Below are 15,312 nucleotides of genomic sequence, written 5' to 3'. Positions count from 1 at the left end.
TCGCTTGACCCATATCCGCGCCCCCTGCGCTCCCCAGGGAGCAGCGCCCGGAGGAGGAGGGGGAAGGACGTCCGCCCTCCCGCCCATGCCGGAGGTTTGGGTGGGGAAGCGGCTCACCCGCCTCCCCGGGATCGCTGCGGCGGCAGGAGCTGGAGCTGGGAAAGCTCCTCTCCCCCCACCCCAGCACAGGCGCTCCCTGTCGCGCCGCGGTTTTCCTCGGGGTTGGAGCCGCGAAGGCAGCTGGCGACCCGCTGTTCGCGTACGCGTTATTTTTATATTAAAAAAAAAAATAAAAAGAACGAAAAATACCCCACTCCAAAACCACCCCTCTCTAAAAAAAAAAAAAAAAAAAATTGCTTCAGGAGCGGCAGACTCCAAGCAGTTATAGAACTCGGCCCTAGCGAGGCCACATCTGGAGTGCTGCGTCCAGTTCTGGGCTCCTCAGAACAAGACAGACGAGGAGCTCCTGGAGAGGGTCCAGCGGAGGCCACAGAGGTGATGAAGGGTCTGGAGCATCTCTTACGAGGAGGGGCAGTGGGAGCTGGGTCTTCTTTCGCCTAAAGAAGAGAAGACTGAGGGGATCTCATTAGTACATATAAATATCTCAAAGGCGGGTGCCAAGAGGATGGTGCCAGACCCTTTTCAGTGATACCCAGCGACAAGACGAGGAGCAGTGGCTATAAAGTAAAACATAAGAAGTTCCAACTCAACACGAGGAAGAACTTCTTTGCTTTGAGGGTGGCAGAGCACTGAAACAGGTTGCCCGGGGAGGTCGTGGAGTCTCCCTCTCCGGAGACATTCCGAACCCACCTGGACGGGTTCCCGGCGTCACCTGCCCCAGGTGAGCCTGCCTGGGCGGTGGGGTTGGACTGGATGACCTGCAGGGGCCCCTTCCAACCCTAACGATTCTGTGATTCTGTGAACAGCGCAGTAAAGTCTGGGGCACCGGCCGGGTGCACGCAGGCGCCGCATCCCCGCAGGTGAGCAGCCTGCCCGACGGGGCGCTGCCCGAGGCGCAGGGCAGGGATGGCCGGAGCGCTTCCCTTTCGCCGCCGCCCCCCTCCTCCTCCTCCTCCTCCTCCTCACCTGTGGCACCTGCGCTCACCTGGCCCACCTGCGCTCGCGCAGCCCGCCGCTCCCGCCCCGCGCGCCGGCCCCGCCCGCGCCCGGCCCGCGCAGGCGCTCCGGGGGCTCCGCGCTGTCATGGCGGCAGCGAGCGGCAGCGCCGGCAGGAAGGAGATGGGGCTGGTCGGCACCGCGGTGTGAGGCGGCGGCGGCGGCAGCAGCAGCAGCAGCAGCAGCGGCGGCGGCTGGAACTTCGGGCGCCTGTCGGCGGGCGGAGGGGCGGCCGGCGCAGCCCAGCCCAGCGCAGCGGGCAGCGCGGCAGCGCAGCCGCCTCCCGGCCCCCGAGCGGCGCGTCGGGGCAGCCCGCGCCCCCTCCGCAGCCCGCGGTGAGTGCGAACTTGGCTGGGGCGCTGCACCTGCGGCGGTGCCGGGGCAGGAGCCGGGGGGGGGGAAAAAAAGGGGGCGCGGCGGGCAGGAGGAGCAGATTCCTTGTAAGAAAAAGATAATAATAATTGTAATAGTAAAAAAAAAGAGATTAAACCCTTCGCGCCCGGGCTCGCAGCGCGGCGGGTCCCGGAGCACTTCCGCGGGGAGAGGCGTGAGCGCTCCCGGGGCGGCCCCGCGGGGAGCGGGGCAGGGGCCGGGACCCGCGGGCTGTGGGGCAGCGCCCAGCGGTCTGCGGACTGAAACACCCCTCGCGTTGTCCTTCAGGGCTGTAAATACCTGCCTGGGGGCAGAGCGCTGTGACAGACGCCTCCTGCTGAGGAGAGAGCCGCGATTCCGAGGGCGCGTCCTCCCTGCCTGACACCCTCCCCCGCCGGACGCCGCTTTCCCCGGGAGCCGGAGCTGAAGGGAAGGAAGGAGTGGGCCGCCGCTCACCTTCCCGGCTGCACAGGTCGCTCCTTCTTCCCGAAGCGGCGAGCGCGGAGCTGGCGCTGGAAGCCCGAACCTGCGGTGAACTAGCCATGGCGAGTGAGGACAAACAAGTTGTTCAGCCAACAGGTGATGATGGAGGAGGAGGAGCGGGAAAAGAAGGAAATGCTGCTGAAGGGGGAAGTGTGCTGCAGCCTTTGAATCCAGGAGTCCCCATCCGAGGTATCAAGATGAAATTTGCGGTGCTGACAGGGCTTGTGGAAGTTGGTGAAGTGTCCAACAGAGACATAGTCGACACTGTGTTTAATCTGGTAAGTTGATTGCTGGAATGAGGGAAAAGAACAGCACAGACATGCAAAAGAATCCCACAATTTTTTGATGTTATCTTTCTGTTAGTAATTTTTTACATGTTTACACCTTCACCATACTGGATTTCAGCTAAGTTGTTTTACTTATGACAAAAGCTGAAAAAAAAAAAAGGATATGAGCATACTTAACATGCATACTTAAACTTGCATACTTAAACTTGATATAGCTCTGAACAGCATCCTCCTTAATTAGCCTCAGAGAAATTGTTGCTTTACTTAGAGCTGGGAAGCGTATTGTTATGTTTAAACATTTAACAGATATGCTCAACAAGAAAGTTAAATGTTAATTTAGTAACTCGAACTGCCATCAAAACATACATATTGTTGTTCTAAGTGAAAACAAGTTTTCCCATGAAGATATTTACACCCCTCTTTGCTTTTCATTTGCTTTGGAAGTAGGCAGAACTTCCATGTACAGGGGATGAGGATTTCAGGGAGCAGTTCATTTAAATTCGTTAAATAGTCTGCTTGTTGAGAAGAGTAGAATGTGGTTTCAGTGTCCTTTTTTTATTAATGAATTAGGGAGTCAGCTGCTATTTTTTGAATACCATGTGGATGTGTTTAATTCTTCATAACAGATCTCACTAAAAATTGAGGATACAACTTTTCCTGCTGAAGCTACAGACGTAATATATATATATGTTGAATTTCTTGGGCCAATTGCTTCAAGTTGCAGTTTACCTAAAGCAATTGGGCTAGTTAATAATGTTTCTTTGATGCAGGAGGCCGGTCATTAGGAGAAAAACTGCCTTTAAGTTTTCAAAGATACTCTGCTATTATCAGAGGTCTTAATGCATCTCTAAAAATACCTGTCGTCGCTCCTCCTTCCTTTAAGTGAGCAGCTTTGACTTTGAAACAATGTGGTTTCTGACAAACCAGGAAGTGAGAGTGTGTAATAGCATAAAGCTCAGTAACAAGAAAGGTTGAGGCAAGAGTCATCCTGGGTTTTTTAAATGCTGTTTGCATTTCAGTTATTTTGTTAGTAGCATTCTTTGCTACATACAAATTTTAATGGTCACTAAATATTTGTGGGCTGCGTCTGTTTAATGTTTTTCAGTGTTATCTTCTTGGGTTATGGTGAATGTTTATTTTTTGAATGTTTTTGTACAATGTCATGCTCTAAATTGTTTGCATGAAAGTCTCAGTACAGGGGAATTGAAGTAGTGACAAAAATAAAGTGCATATCGGAGGTTTCATGGATGCTTCAAGTATGAGGAAGTGATTTAAGCTACTTGGAGTCCACTTGACTATTGTCCTGGACAAAACCCAGTGTTTAGATATAAGGACATGAGGTTCAAAAGGAAATTCTGGTGAATAGTTTATGATTTAGGACACTTGTGTGAGGGGAAATTGTTCATGAGCGTGTTAAATTTTACCTTGTTTCTAGTGCGGTATTTTGAGTGGTGTACTGGAGGTGTATTTTATGGCAGCAGTGGAAAGAGGTTCAGCAGAATAATTAAAAATGTAAAAGCTTCTTTATTCTGGGATTCCTGTTCTGCTCCATTTTGAAGAGAAATGGAAGAGCAGAGCAGAAGAGAAGAGTAAAAAATTCAGCTTGATTCAGAGAATCCTTGATTTTAGGTTTAAGATAATTGACCTATGGACTGCATTTTCCCGGATCTTCATTTCCTAAAATAGATAAAGGAGAGTTTCTGGCCCTGGAAGCCTTTGAAAGTGCATTCTCACTTTTTCTGCAAGTGAAACAACATCTCTGACCTCTCTGAGAAGATTCCTCAACAGTTTTAGCACACCTGCCTGCAGTGTGGGAGGCTAAAGGTCAAGCTCGTGTCCCACGTTATTCTATCAGTTGATAGGCATCATGAAACAACCAATAATTTGGTAGGTTTTTTTTGGTAAAGACTATTAAGCTGACTTTTTAATGTAGCTTTTCAGGATATGAGGTGTCCCTACAAAGCAATACTCCTTCACCTGTCACTGAGTTCTGCCTCTGTTCAGTTGTTAGCTGTGACCACTTCATTTTGTCAGTTAATACCACTGAAATCACACTGACCAGAATGTAAAGCATGCCAAGTATTGGTTAGCAATAGTGTGCTTATTTTTCTGTGTGTGTGTACAGAAAATATACAACTTTTATTCTCAGGTGTGGCTTTTCCAGTAGTTTGTTTCCCTGTAGCTTTCAGAGCAGGTTTACTCGTGTGTGCAGGTTCAACTGGAATCATGCCGTGATCTGTTGTTACTAATGGGGTTAAGCCCAACGGGTTTCATTCTTTTTGGTGACTCATAACTGCACTACCTCAGGGGTGTGAGCAGAAATCAGCTGCCCTGCTTCTTGTACTTTGAAAAGAGGAGACATACCGTAGTTGGGGGATTTTTTGATCACTAAAGTGACAAGTGAAATGTCTTTAGACCAAAGTGCAGGCAGGGCTGGGCAAATCTTTGTCAAAAGGTTGTTTTACGTATTTTTTATAGCATAACCCCCCTGAAATGTGAAGGGTTTATTTTTTAAAAAGGGATGTTAGCTGGTCTAATTTTAATTTCTTGAGAAAACATGTTGCTCTTAGTTATGCCCTTCAAGCTTGCTGTAGCATATGGAGGGAAGTGCTGTCTTGATGTTTCTTGTCTTTAAGTATTTAAGAGATGGTCATGCTTTATATGTGAAAGACTCAGAAGGTCAAAAACCTAAAGTGCACAGTAATTGACTTGCTGATTATTGAAGAAATTTAAGCTTCTGTAGTCCTGATTGCTCAAGCAAATATCTTGGTTAGTTCAGCAGTGTTGAACCTTGGAGCTGAGAACTACACACAAAATTTTCTCTGTCCAGCAGCGTAACAGAGTGCTTAGGGATGCAGGCTTCTAGCATGCATCAAAAACCTAGTGGTATCATTTTATTGTCTTTGGAAATTCTATTCTTAGAAATATTCAAATTGATCTGCTTTGTTTTGGTCAGTATTTTTGATGAATATAGTTTTCCAGCCCATGTTAGATGTGGCTTTGTGTATTTCAGCACCTCTTAAAATTGAAGAGGGAAATACAGAATTTAAAGAGGATGGTTATTCTGTGAAAAACTTTGAAAGCACATTCTAGTTCCAGTATTAATCTGTTCTGTTACTTTTTTTGACAGAATGAACTATATTATGGATATATATTCCTCATGCATTGTGAATTTGTTTTTAATTGACTTTGGGCAACAATTAACTCCTTGAAATTCCTTTGTATACAAATCAGGTGAATTTCTCTGCATGACCTTGTATTTGCCCCCCTCCCCCCCTTAATTTATTAAAATAAAATAAACCTCCTGGTAGGAGAAGATGATAGAATGGAAAAATAAATTATGTACAGTGAGATCTGTTACTAATTTATAATAACTATGTGGTTTTCATAGTAAAACAGAAAGACAAGTTGACTTGCTATTAAAGAAAAAACTTCTAGATGGAGTACTAGAAATAATTCAACAATTAGCAAAAGTTAGATTTCTAGATTTCTGATTTTTCTACACCTGAAGTTCTCAGGTGTAGAGTATGAATTCTGTTCTGAAGGCTACACAACCTGCTTTGGAAATACAGGAGGTCCTGCAAAGTCTTTTCTAGGTTGAAACTCTGAGTGGAGCTTCTCATTTACTCTGTTCTAAACAGGCTTGTGTTGTATCATATGTCAGTGTTGTCTTGTCCAAGTTATTGCAAGTTTCCTGTTTATAAAACTTAGGCCGCTGGATATCCTTGTCTTTCAGTAGGTAAAGGGTTCTCACTGGCAGGTGTTTTGTTCATAATGAGTGCTGTATGTGCAGGGTTAACTGTGCCGCATTATTGGGCTTGCAGAGGGAAGGGGATGTTCTGGAAGAATTCTGCTACACTTCAAGCAGATGACTGTGCAACTATTGTCCTTCTCTGTGGTGTTGGTATAATGCAGTTTGGGGACTTCGTGCTAGAATTTACTTGAGTCTCAAGTTAACCAGTGTGTATTCTGCTCTTCTCTAAAGAAATGTCGTGCCTTGCTCTAAGCTAATTTTGTTTTAAAAAGCTTTAGTGCTTCTAATTGTTTTATTGAGTATAGTATAGATTGTTATTTGATTTAGTTCAATTTTTTCCCCTCAGTCTGCATTGCAAAGGCTTGTTTTCTAAATGTTCTGTCTCTTCGGTGAGGAGAACGTGCTGTTCCTTCTGGTTCTCTTCATGGATGATGAGGTCCTCACCAAGAGTTCCCTAGTGCAAATGAGAGAAATACTAGTTTTTATCACCTTTGGAGGAAAAAAATTATGAGATATGAGGAGCAGAGACTAAAATTACTTTGTAAATTTCATTTGTCACCTCTTTCACTTCTGCCAGACTTTACTAAAACCACAAACAAAAGTCAGTGTAACTGTTAAAAATTCCTACAGTTTCCTGCTGATACCACAGGTTTCTAATTTGGTATGGGTGCTTCTGGAACATTAGTACAATGGATTTTATGAAGTATAAATTCCCCTTTTCTCATCTTTGGTCACAGACTCATTTTGCATGTACGACCTTGTAGAAAACCCACAAAGCTAATGCTGATGGAATTAGATGTATTGCAATAGTAAAATTGCACCAGAAATGTCTTCATAACAATGCATTCTTTTCATGACATTATTGTATGTTTTTAGAGACTGTTAGACTTCATTTTCTACATAAAGTTACCAATGCTCATGACAAGCGAGGGTAACGAAGTAGTTTCTAGAGCATTGCTGAATATTGTGGATTTCTTAATATATGCAGTCTTCCCTAGTAGGTGCACCTCTGGCTACAGATATCCTAGTTCAGTCACTTCTGTCCACTCACAGTATAGATGATAAGGTAAGTCTGTGGCTTTAGCTGGGTCAAGCTTGTAGGTTTTTTCTTTTTCTTTTTAAAAATCATAGTAAATTGAACAGTCAGCTGTCTTAGTGGTTGTGCATGGTTTTACTCTTGTTGAGTGAGTGGAATTCAGCAAAATGTCTCTACCGCTTCCCAGTCTGTCTCAAAGTCCCTCAGGTGCAAACTTACTTCTTTGCTGGCCCTTTCAGAGTGGGAGGCTTGTGCCCAGTTTAAGGAATGAATTTAGGCTCCTTGATTCCAAGTCCATGTTCATGCTTTTGAAGTCATCTGATCTGGGATCTGGTAACAGTAAAAGATGATATTGTAAGTTTAGCCGACTAAATGAGGCTGAGATGTCTGACCAGATGTTATCTGTTTCAGAATTGTTGAGTAATGGGAGTCACTAGTTCTTCCAGAATTGTTGAGTAATGGGAGTCACTAGTTCTTCCCTTAAAATGGGAATTACAGACTTCCATCTTGCTGTAATGTGTTCTGAGTAGCTATGGGTACACCTAGTATCGAAGTGATGCACATTGGGGTTTTCTCAGGTGTTGATGCCACTTGGACATTACTTTGTAGTTAGTGGAAATATCACCCTGCATAGTAGGTGTGTAGGAATTGAGGGAAATCTTGTGGTCAGAAGAGAAAAGTATGGAATGTAATGAGAGAGATGGTAATGACAGTGTTGAATTAGACATGCTCAGAAAATGGTCTAGACAATTTTCCTCTCTGAAGAGGAGCTGATCTGTACTTTGGCTGTAGTATCAACTCACTTCTGTCACTGTAACTTAAAATACAGTGTAGGACAACAAAATATTGAGGACAAAATCTTAAGACCACATGGGAAAATGTTCAGTTTTTCTTACTCTTAACTCACCAGATTTTTAGAGCTTCTCGTGTCCAATCTGCAGTTTCCAGTGTCTGTGAAAGCCTGCGAATGACATGGTCTGTGTTTTTCAGAAGCGTTGGCATCCTGTACTGACATTAGCAGGCTCTGTACAAACATCAAGCTAAAAAAGCAAGGCTGAACTAGGCATTTACATATATCATGTCTTAATAACATAGACAGTTTTTAATTAGCAGCCTGTTTGAAATGTGTTCATAGCATAGCTTAGAGTTCCCCTTTGGAGGGGAACACATCAGTTCAATGACAGATTTTTCTAGTTGGTGTCTGGTAACAAAGCAGAGAGAGTCAGGTTTCTGTTGTGGTTGCTTTGCTGTCTCTAGGTAGTGTCTCTCTGTCAGACAATACTGGGCTGGATGGACCATGGGCCTGACCCAGCAATGCAGAGAGCACAGTAATGTAGTGGCCATATGGACTGGCTCAGGAAAAGCATTTGCGGATTAGGGAATAGAATGAAATTAGTCAAAAGCATCAGGGAAACAGGTGGATGGCATGTCAAGGTTGCTACAAAGGCTGGACGTGGCGGAGTGAGATAAAAATAGATAATTATTTGTGTATGTTGAATCTGTACACTTTGGTTTGCCTCTTCAATAATCGCTTTCAAGAGGATTGTGAGTGAAGTTTTTTTGAAGTGATTGTATTGGATGAACACGGGAGATTGAGGAAAATCAAAGATGAAGTATTTTGCTTAATTTTTTTTTTTTGAGGTAGCGTTGGTTTGGTACAGTGTTTGGTTCTCAGTGGCTCCTCGGTTGCTGATGAGTATGAACTCTGAAAGATAAAAATGAGTTTTCTCTGTGGTTTCTTTCACTGTATGTCTATTTGTTTTACCACCTATTGGGGAACCTACAGTTGTTCTGAACTGTGTCTCACCTGATGGTGTTCTGACCTTTTACTTTTTGCTAGATAAGTTGCCAGCTTAAAGCACTGATAGCTTCTGTCTTCACGCAGTCATGAAGTTCTTTATGAGCCTTAAGGAGGAAGCTTTATTCCATTACACAGGTGAAATAAGCTCTGCAGTTTAGTCACTGGATGTAAAATAGCTTCTTGCTACCTTTGGTGTTTCGGTGTATAAAACCCTTTAAGAACCTATTCTGTCAAATTCAGTCTTGCATGCATTAAATTTATGCATATCTTTTTAAAGAACTTCTATTTATTTTAAATGGGTCAATCTGGAAGAAGGTTTTTGTTCATAATCACTAATTACAGTTAGCTAACTTTCTGCCATTCGAGTGTCTTCCCCAGCCCCTGGAGGCTTTGCTGGCCTCTTCGTAAGGTTTAGCATGATGGTTTTTGGTATTAGCTTGACCTAATTACTAATGTCCTAATTTAGATTACATTTCTGCTTTAACTCATTCTGGATTTTTCTGTTGGACTTGGTATCAGGCTAGAGCATATTGTTATTGCCTGTCTGAAAACTAGTTTGGCCATTTTTATTTTACGCTGGGAAACCTTCAGGCTTTGTCTGAGAGCTCTGGACATTTGCCAGGAGCCTGAGGGCTCAAATGAATATGCGTAAAACAGGATACTATTGCCACCTGCTTTTTTTTTTATACTGTGTGTGGCCAGTGGAGACTGTAGTTTCCAGCATGCAGTGCTCTGTATTTAGAGCAGATAGCAATCGAGATGCAGCCTTGCAGAACTGCTGTGAGCGAATTCACTAAAGAATGATAATGCACGAGTTGCAGTAGCACCTTTCCCTGAGACACTGTAGTCTTTGTGCTGATACTGGAAGCTTGGAGTAATTTGTGAAGAGCTTGCATTGCCACAGTGCTTTAGATTCCAGAGCGTCACAAATAGGCATAAGTAGTTTCTAAATAGAAACTAATTTGTGGAGAGGAAAAATCTAATGCCTTCTATTGCACTGGATTCCCCTAGTAGTAACCGGGGAGCTGGGAGCAGCTATGTCCCAGGCATGATTTTCTTGTTAATAGCTGCCTTGAGAAGATATTTAAATGAGAATTGCTAGTGGGAATAGGATGTGCTCTGTTGCCTCTTGTAAGTGCTCTGAGAGTTTGAGCTGCAAGTCTCTTTGCTGCAGCCCATCTATGAGTAGTTTTGTTGGGTTTTGTATTCTACATATATCTAGGAAAAAAATTTCATAGGTGCTATAGAACAAATTCAGATTATTTTTTGTGTGACCGAAAACCTGGAAATGAGTTGTTCAGGCAAAAACCTGTTCTGTTTTGTTGATGCAACTGAAGAAATCTGCTGGGTTATCTTTCCTTTGCAGCTGCAAATCAAAACCAGAGTAACTGTGTAGGGCTCATCTGTTCTGTGAAAGTGTGTTATGTGTGTTTGTGGCAGCGTCTCCCCTTTTGTGTCAGCAGTTGTTCTCTGAGGTGTGAACAGAAGCTACAGAAATAAATTCATGAAATTGAGCCTATTCTGTTTGCCCCACTTCGACACTCCAAATTTTTAGGTTTGTACTGGACTAGCCCTGTAAAACAGTGACTGTAAGAATGCATACGGTGACCTGCAGCTTATTTATTCTTTCTTTGGAAATGCTGAAAGACAAGAGGCACCGGGAAGCAGCAGGTAAGATGGTAACTGCAGCAGGAGGGCAATTTCTGTAATAAAAGACCAGCAAGAGAACCAGCAGCATCTTGCAGTGAACTGGGAAGTATGTGATTATGGAGTCCAGGATGCTGCATGTTTGCTTGATAAATCTCATGGAGTGGTTCCTTTACCAAACTCTGTAGGTTTGGGTGGGAGCTGTACTGTTTGCTTTCCCAAATATGGTTAAGATGGGGGTAGATGGGGAGTGAGGTAAACCCCATTGCTGTAGAATTGCTGAATTGCTTTTGCAGATTATACAACTTTTAAGTTTTAGTAGTCCATTATTAGAGAAATCTCTGAGTTGTGCTGTTTACACTTCTTGGGATTAAAACAGCGTTCCTAAGGGCAGTTGTTTTTAGCAGGATTATTAATGATCCAGGTGGACCTTGGAATCAAGTAGTGCTTAAAAAACCCCAACAAAAAAATCCCCAAGAGCTTCTTTATGTGGAATCATAGACTTCAGTTACACAAAATGGCCAATGATATAGGATTAGAATTGCTGATAAACCTTAAAACAATGCAATAGGGGGGAATATAGGAACCAAATGACTAATGTTGGTAATGGTGCATGACTGTTAAATAAACAAATGGAAACTATCAGCTCAGTCAGCATCTGCCTCCTGCTAATGTTTTTGTTGAAACTAAGCATGTGATTTGTCTGTAGTTGCGGTTGTGAACTTGATTGAAAAGAACTTGCAAGCTTTTTTTTTGTCTCTCTCCAGTGGGAGCTTAGTTATACTGTAGGATTTTGTTCCAGAGTATAATTTAGGTTCCCTAATGCCTGGCTTTTAGGTATCTGGTATGGAGTATGAAGCTGAGTAACTTTGACTATGTTTTTTTTTAGAATACGTTTTGAAGCACTTGACATGAGATGAGGAGCTGTGTACATTTAATGTATTGCTGGGAGAACACTGAGATGCTGGGAATGGATATTTCCATTGGGATTGCTTAAGGTTCTCTGTCCGATTTGTAATCTACAGCCATGGGTCACCTTCTGAAGCTGTGATATTCTTAACATTTCAAATTTCCTCGATTAGACAGTGGTGACCCAGCTTAACAGTAAAGTGCTGTGAAGAGTTCTCAGGACCAGAAACTACCAGTGGTTTTCCATCTTTATGTGAATCAGTAAATGCTTATGACGGAAATATTGCCTTGTTTTCTTGTCCGTTTCTTCCTCAAAGGTAAAGTCCCAATTTTGTGCCATGCTAGATTATCTACTGTCTGACCTCACACCAGGGCACTGCTTTGTCCTTCCTGTGCCCTCCCCCCTGCCTCTTCTTCTGTGACCTGGCACCTGCTGCCTTCATCCTTGGCTGCGGAAGCGAGTCCTGAGCATTCACTGGGTTCTGTGGAGGGCTGGGAAGCTGTGAATGCCACTGTGTGCTGCAGTTGCTATGGATCAGCTGATTGGCAGGGGCATTGCCTTTGGGGAGATGTTTATTCCATGACTCATCTCAAACTTGGGGCTAAAGACTTGTGCTCTTCCTGTGTACTGCTTTTAAAGTGAAATGTGTATTGCTCTTTAGGAATTTTACTGGTTTAGTGAGGTCTCACCTTTTCAGGAAATGAAAGCCACCCTGATTTCTATCCTTGGCAGGAAGAGATTCTAATTGCCATTTGTCAGGAGTGCAGAATGATGGTAGTGTGACTTGTAAAGGGATGTTTGTAACACCTCTTCTGCAAAGACCAGGCTCATGTACAGTGAAGAATGGCAAATTCATGAGTATGGAGAGAAGGCACAGAAAGAAACAAGTCTCAGACCTTGTGGTGAAGGTGTTTGAATAAAGTTCTCCAGTCACTCATACATGACAGGGAAGGTTTGGAGCTGGAAGATAGTGGATTTCTTGCCCATGTGTTAGGGCTTTACTGAAGATTTCTTTATGATGTACAGAATCCTGATTTTCTTCCTGGAAAGTGAATTATTTTCAGGTGAAGGGGTTTGTCGGGTGAGCAAACAATCACCAGAGTTGCTTAGACATATTTCAAAACCATGGAATTTAAATGGCAGAGGCTTGGATTTCTTGCTTCTAGGTAGAGCTGTCATTTTTTGGGTGATATCCCTGTTTCCAGCTAGATCTAGTTTTAGGAGTGTGCTGGGTGCTTCTGTGTCCTGTCTTGAGAGAAGCCATGAGGAAATTGAAAAAAATTTCATGTAAGACTTCCAGAAACAAATTAGTGTCATGTATAGTTTACCCCTTCACCCACCCAGAAAAACCCCAAAAGTGTATGGTGAAAATAAATTTTCACACTGTCAGATGGCATAGAGGACTGTAACCAGGAAACTTGTTGATTCAGGCTTTCCCTCAGTTAGGGTTTGTGTGTGTAAATTGAGAAGGCTGGAAGAATGGAAGTGGGGGAAAAATATTGAAATTTCGCTTGAGAACTACCTTAATCTTTATGTCTTTGTTGTTCTTAGCACTTTAAAGATGGATATGTCCATAGGGATTTTTAATCAGGTGTGCAAAGAGATGTTGGGATCTCTTTCAATTCCAGTCATATGAATAAAAGTAGAGGTAAAATTTTAGAGGAGCAACCTAACTCTGCCCAAAGAAGTTATCTTAAAATAACATCACAAATGAATAGTTCAGTTTAATCACTGTAATCTAATCTAATAAAACTTGATTATAAACTATTTGTTTCAAATTCAAACTTCTGAATTCAAATCCTACCTGTCTGCATCTCATGACCTTGTCACTATCCATCATATTAGAAAAATCGTGGCAGACTGGTGAAGTTACCAGTGACTGGAAAAGGGAAAACATAACTCCCAGTTTTAAAAGGGGGGGGAAAAAGGAAGACCCAGGGACCTACAGGCTGTTCAGTCTCACCTCTGTACCTGACAGGATCATGGAGCACATCCTCCTGGAAACTAGGCTAAGGCACACAGAAAACAAGGAGGTGATCAGTGTCAGCCAACGAGGCTGATGGGATTGCAGCACTGGTGACTAAGGGAAGAACAGTTGATGTTATCTGTCTGGACTTGTGCAAAGTATTTGACACTGTACCGTACAAAGTCCTGGTCTATAAACTGGAGAGGCATAGATTTGATGGATAGCCCACTCATTGGATAAGGAGTTGGCTGGAAGGTCGCACTCAAAGAGTTGAGGTCGATGGCTCAATGTCCAAGTGGAGACCGGTGATGAGTGGTGTTCCTCAGGGATTGGTATTGGGGCCAGTGATATTTAACATTTTGTTGGTGGCACAGACAGTGGGATTGAGTCCCACTTATCCATCGGTGAGTTTGCTGATGAAATCAGGTTGTGTGGTGCAGTTCACAAGCAGGATGCCATCCAGAGGGACCTGGACAGGCTTGAGAAGTGGACCCTTATGAACCTCATGAAGTTCCACAAGGCCGAGTGCAAGGTCCTGCTCCTGAGTCAGGGCAATCCCAAGCACAAGTACAGGTTGGGCAGAGAATGGCTGGAGATTAGCCCCAGGGAGAAGGACTTCGTGGTGTTCATGGGACAGAAAGCCCAGCATGACTCAGTGATGTGCACTTGCAGCACAGAAAGCCAGTTGTATCCTGGGCTGCATCAAAGGCAATGTGGCCAGCAGGTCAAGGAGGGGGTTCTCCCCCTCAACTTGACTTCCATGAGACTCCACCTGGAGTATTGCATTGAACTCTGGGACCTCTAGCATAAGAAGGATGTGGACATGCTTGTGTAGGTCCAGAGGAGGACATGAAGAAGATGATCAGCTGACTGGAGCACCTCCTGTAGGAGGACAGGCTGAGAGAGCTGGGGTTGTCAAGCCTGGAGAAGTTGTCAGGGATATCTTAGAGCAACCTTCCAGTAAATAAAGGGGACTACAAGACAGCTGGGGGGGACTTTTTACAGGGGCATATAGTGATAGGATGAGGGGTAATGATTTTAAACTGAAAGAGGGTAGATTTAGATTAGATATAAAGAAGAAATTCTTTACTGTGGGGGTGGTGAGGCGCTGGCACACGTTACCCAGAGAAGTTGTGGATGCCCTATCCCTGGAAGTGTTGAAAGGTAGGTTCGATGGGAATTTGAGCAACCTGGTGCAGTGAAAGGCCTTCCCTGCCCTGCCAGTGGCAGAGGGGATGGAACCAGATTATCTTTAAGGTACTTTTCAAACCAGACCATTGGGTGATTTGGGAATTTGGTGATTCTTTGTTGACCTCTGTGGGAGATACGACTTAAGTACACAACAGTGTCAGAAATTAAAGCTTAACTTACATGTTGGAGGCAGGGGGAGGGAGAATTATTTCAGTGGATTTTGACTTGTCCATCTCTGTCATGTATTGCTTAGAGTCTGTTTTCATTTGCTCTGTAGTGTGACAGTGTATATTAGTCCTGTAGCTGTTGCTACTGACATGAAGGGTTTAATGAGTGTTTCATGGCTCTTTCCTACTCTGGTAGTAGCTGAAGGCCAGTATCTTCCTGAACAGGATATTTCTCTGCATTGCAATATAGTAATGCCACATATTACTGGCAATAGGACTAGTTGGACACAAACTTAATGACCGTTTTGTGGCATCCATTACACCTATTTGGTGGAATAGCTCTTCAGTTTTGAAATACACTTACTGTATATCTTCTGTGCATTGGCAGTGCATTTGAGTTCTGTAGCACTGACTGGTCTTGATGCTTCAGTTTCTTGTTAAAGTAGGTATATGGGGAAGGAGGTGAACAGCTTTAAATGCTTATTTATAGGTCTCTTCCAGTTGAGTTGTTCAGCTTGACAACTACTAACAGTCAGCCTTAATATTTCCTATAGCTCTGTCATTCAAATATATGAGCCTGGA

The 15,312-nt window shown here is 43.6% G+C and overlaps 1 protein-coding gene across 3 annotated transcripts in view; it reads left to right on the top strand.

Annotated features, from left to right (window-relative positions):
* The first annotated feature begins 1,368 nt into the window (after positions 1-1,368).
* LRBA (LPS responsive beige-like anchor protein) overlaps positions 1,369-15,312 on the top strand; it is a 400,324-nt gene continuing 386,380 nt past the window's right edge. For 2 of the 3 annotated variants that reach the window (XM_027652782.1, XM_027652783.1), the window contains exon 1: positions 2,031-2,249. In XM_027652782.1, coding sequence (XP_027508583.1) covers positions 2,031-2,249 — 219 coding nt within the window. Of the gene's footprint in view, positions 1,452-1,776; positions 2,250-15,312 lie in introns of those variants that run through there. The other variant, XM_027652781.1, reaches the window with a different exon arrangement.

The sequence above is a fragment of the Corapipo altera genome, unplaced genomic scaffold (assembly GCF_003945725.1).
Source record: "Corapipo altera isolate COAL_440 unplaced genomic scaffold, ASM394572v1 69, whole genome shotgun sequence".
Classification (NCBI taxonomy): Eukaryota; Metazoa; Chordata; class Aves; order Passeriformes; family Pipridae; genus Corapipo; species Corapipo altera.
This window is presented reverse-complemented; position numbering and strand designations above follow the sequence as displayed.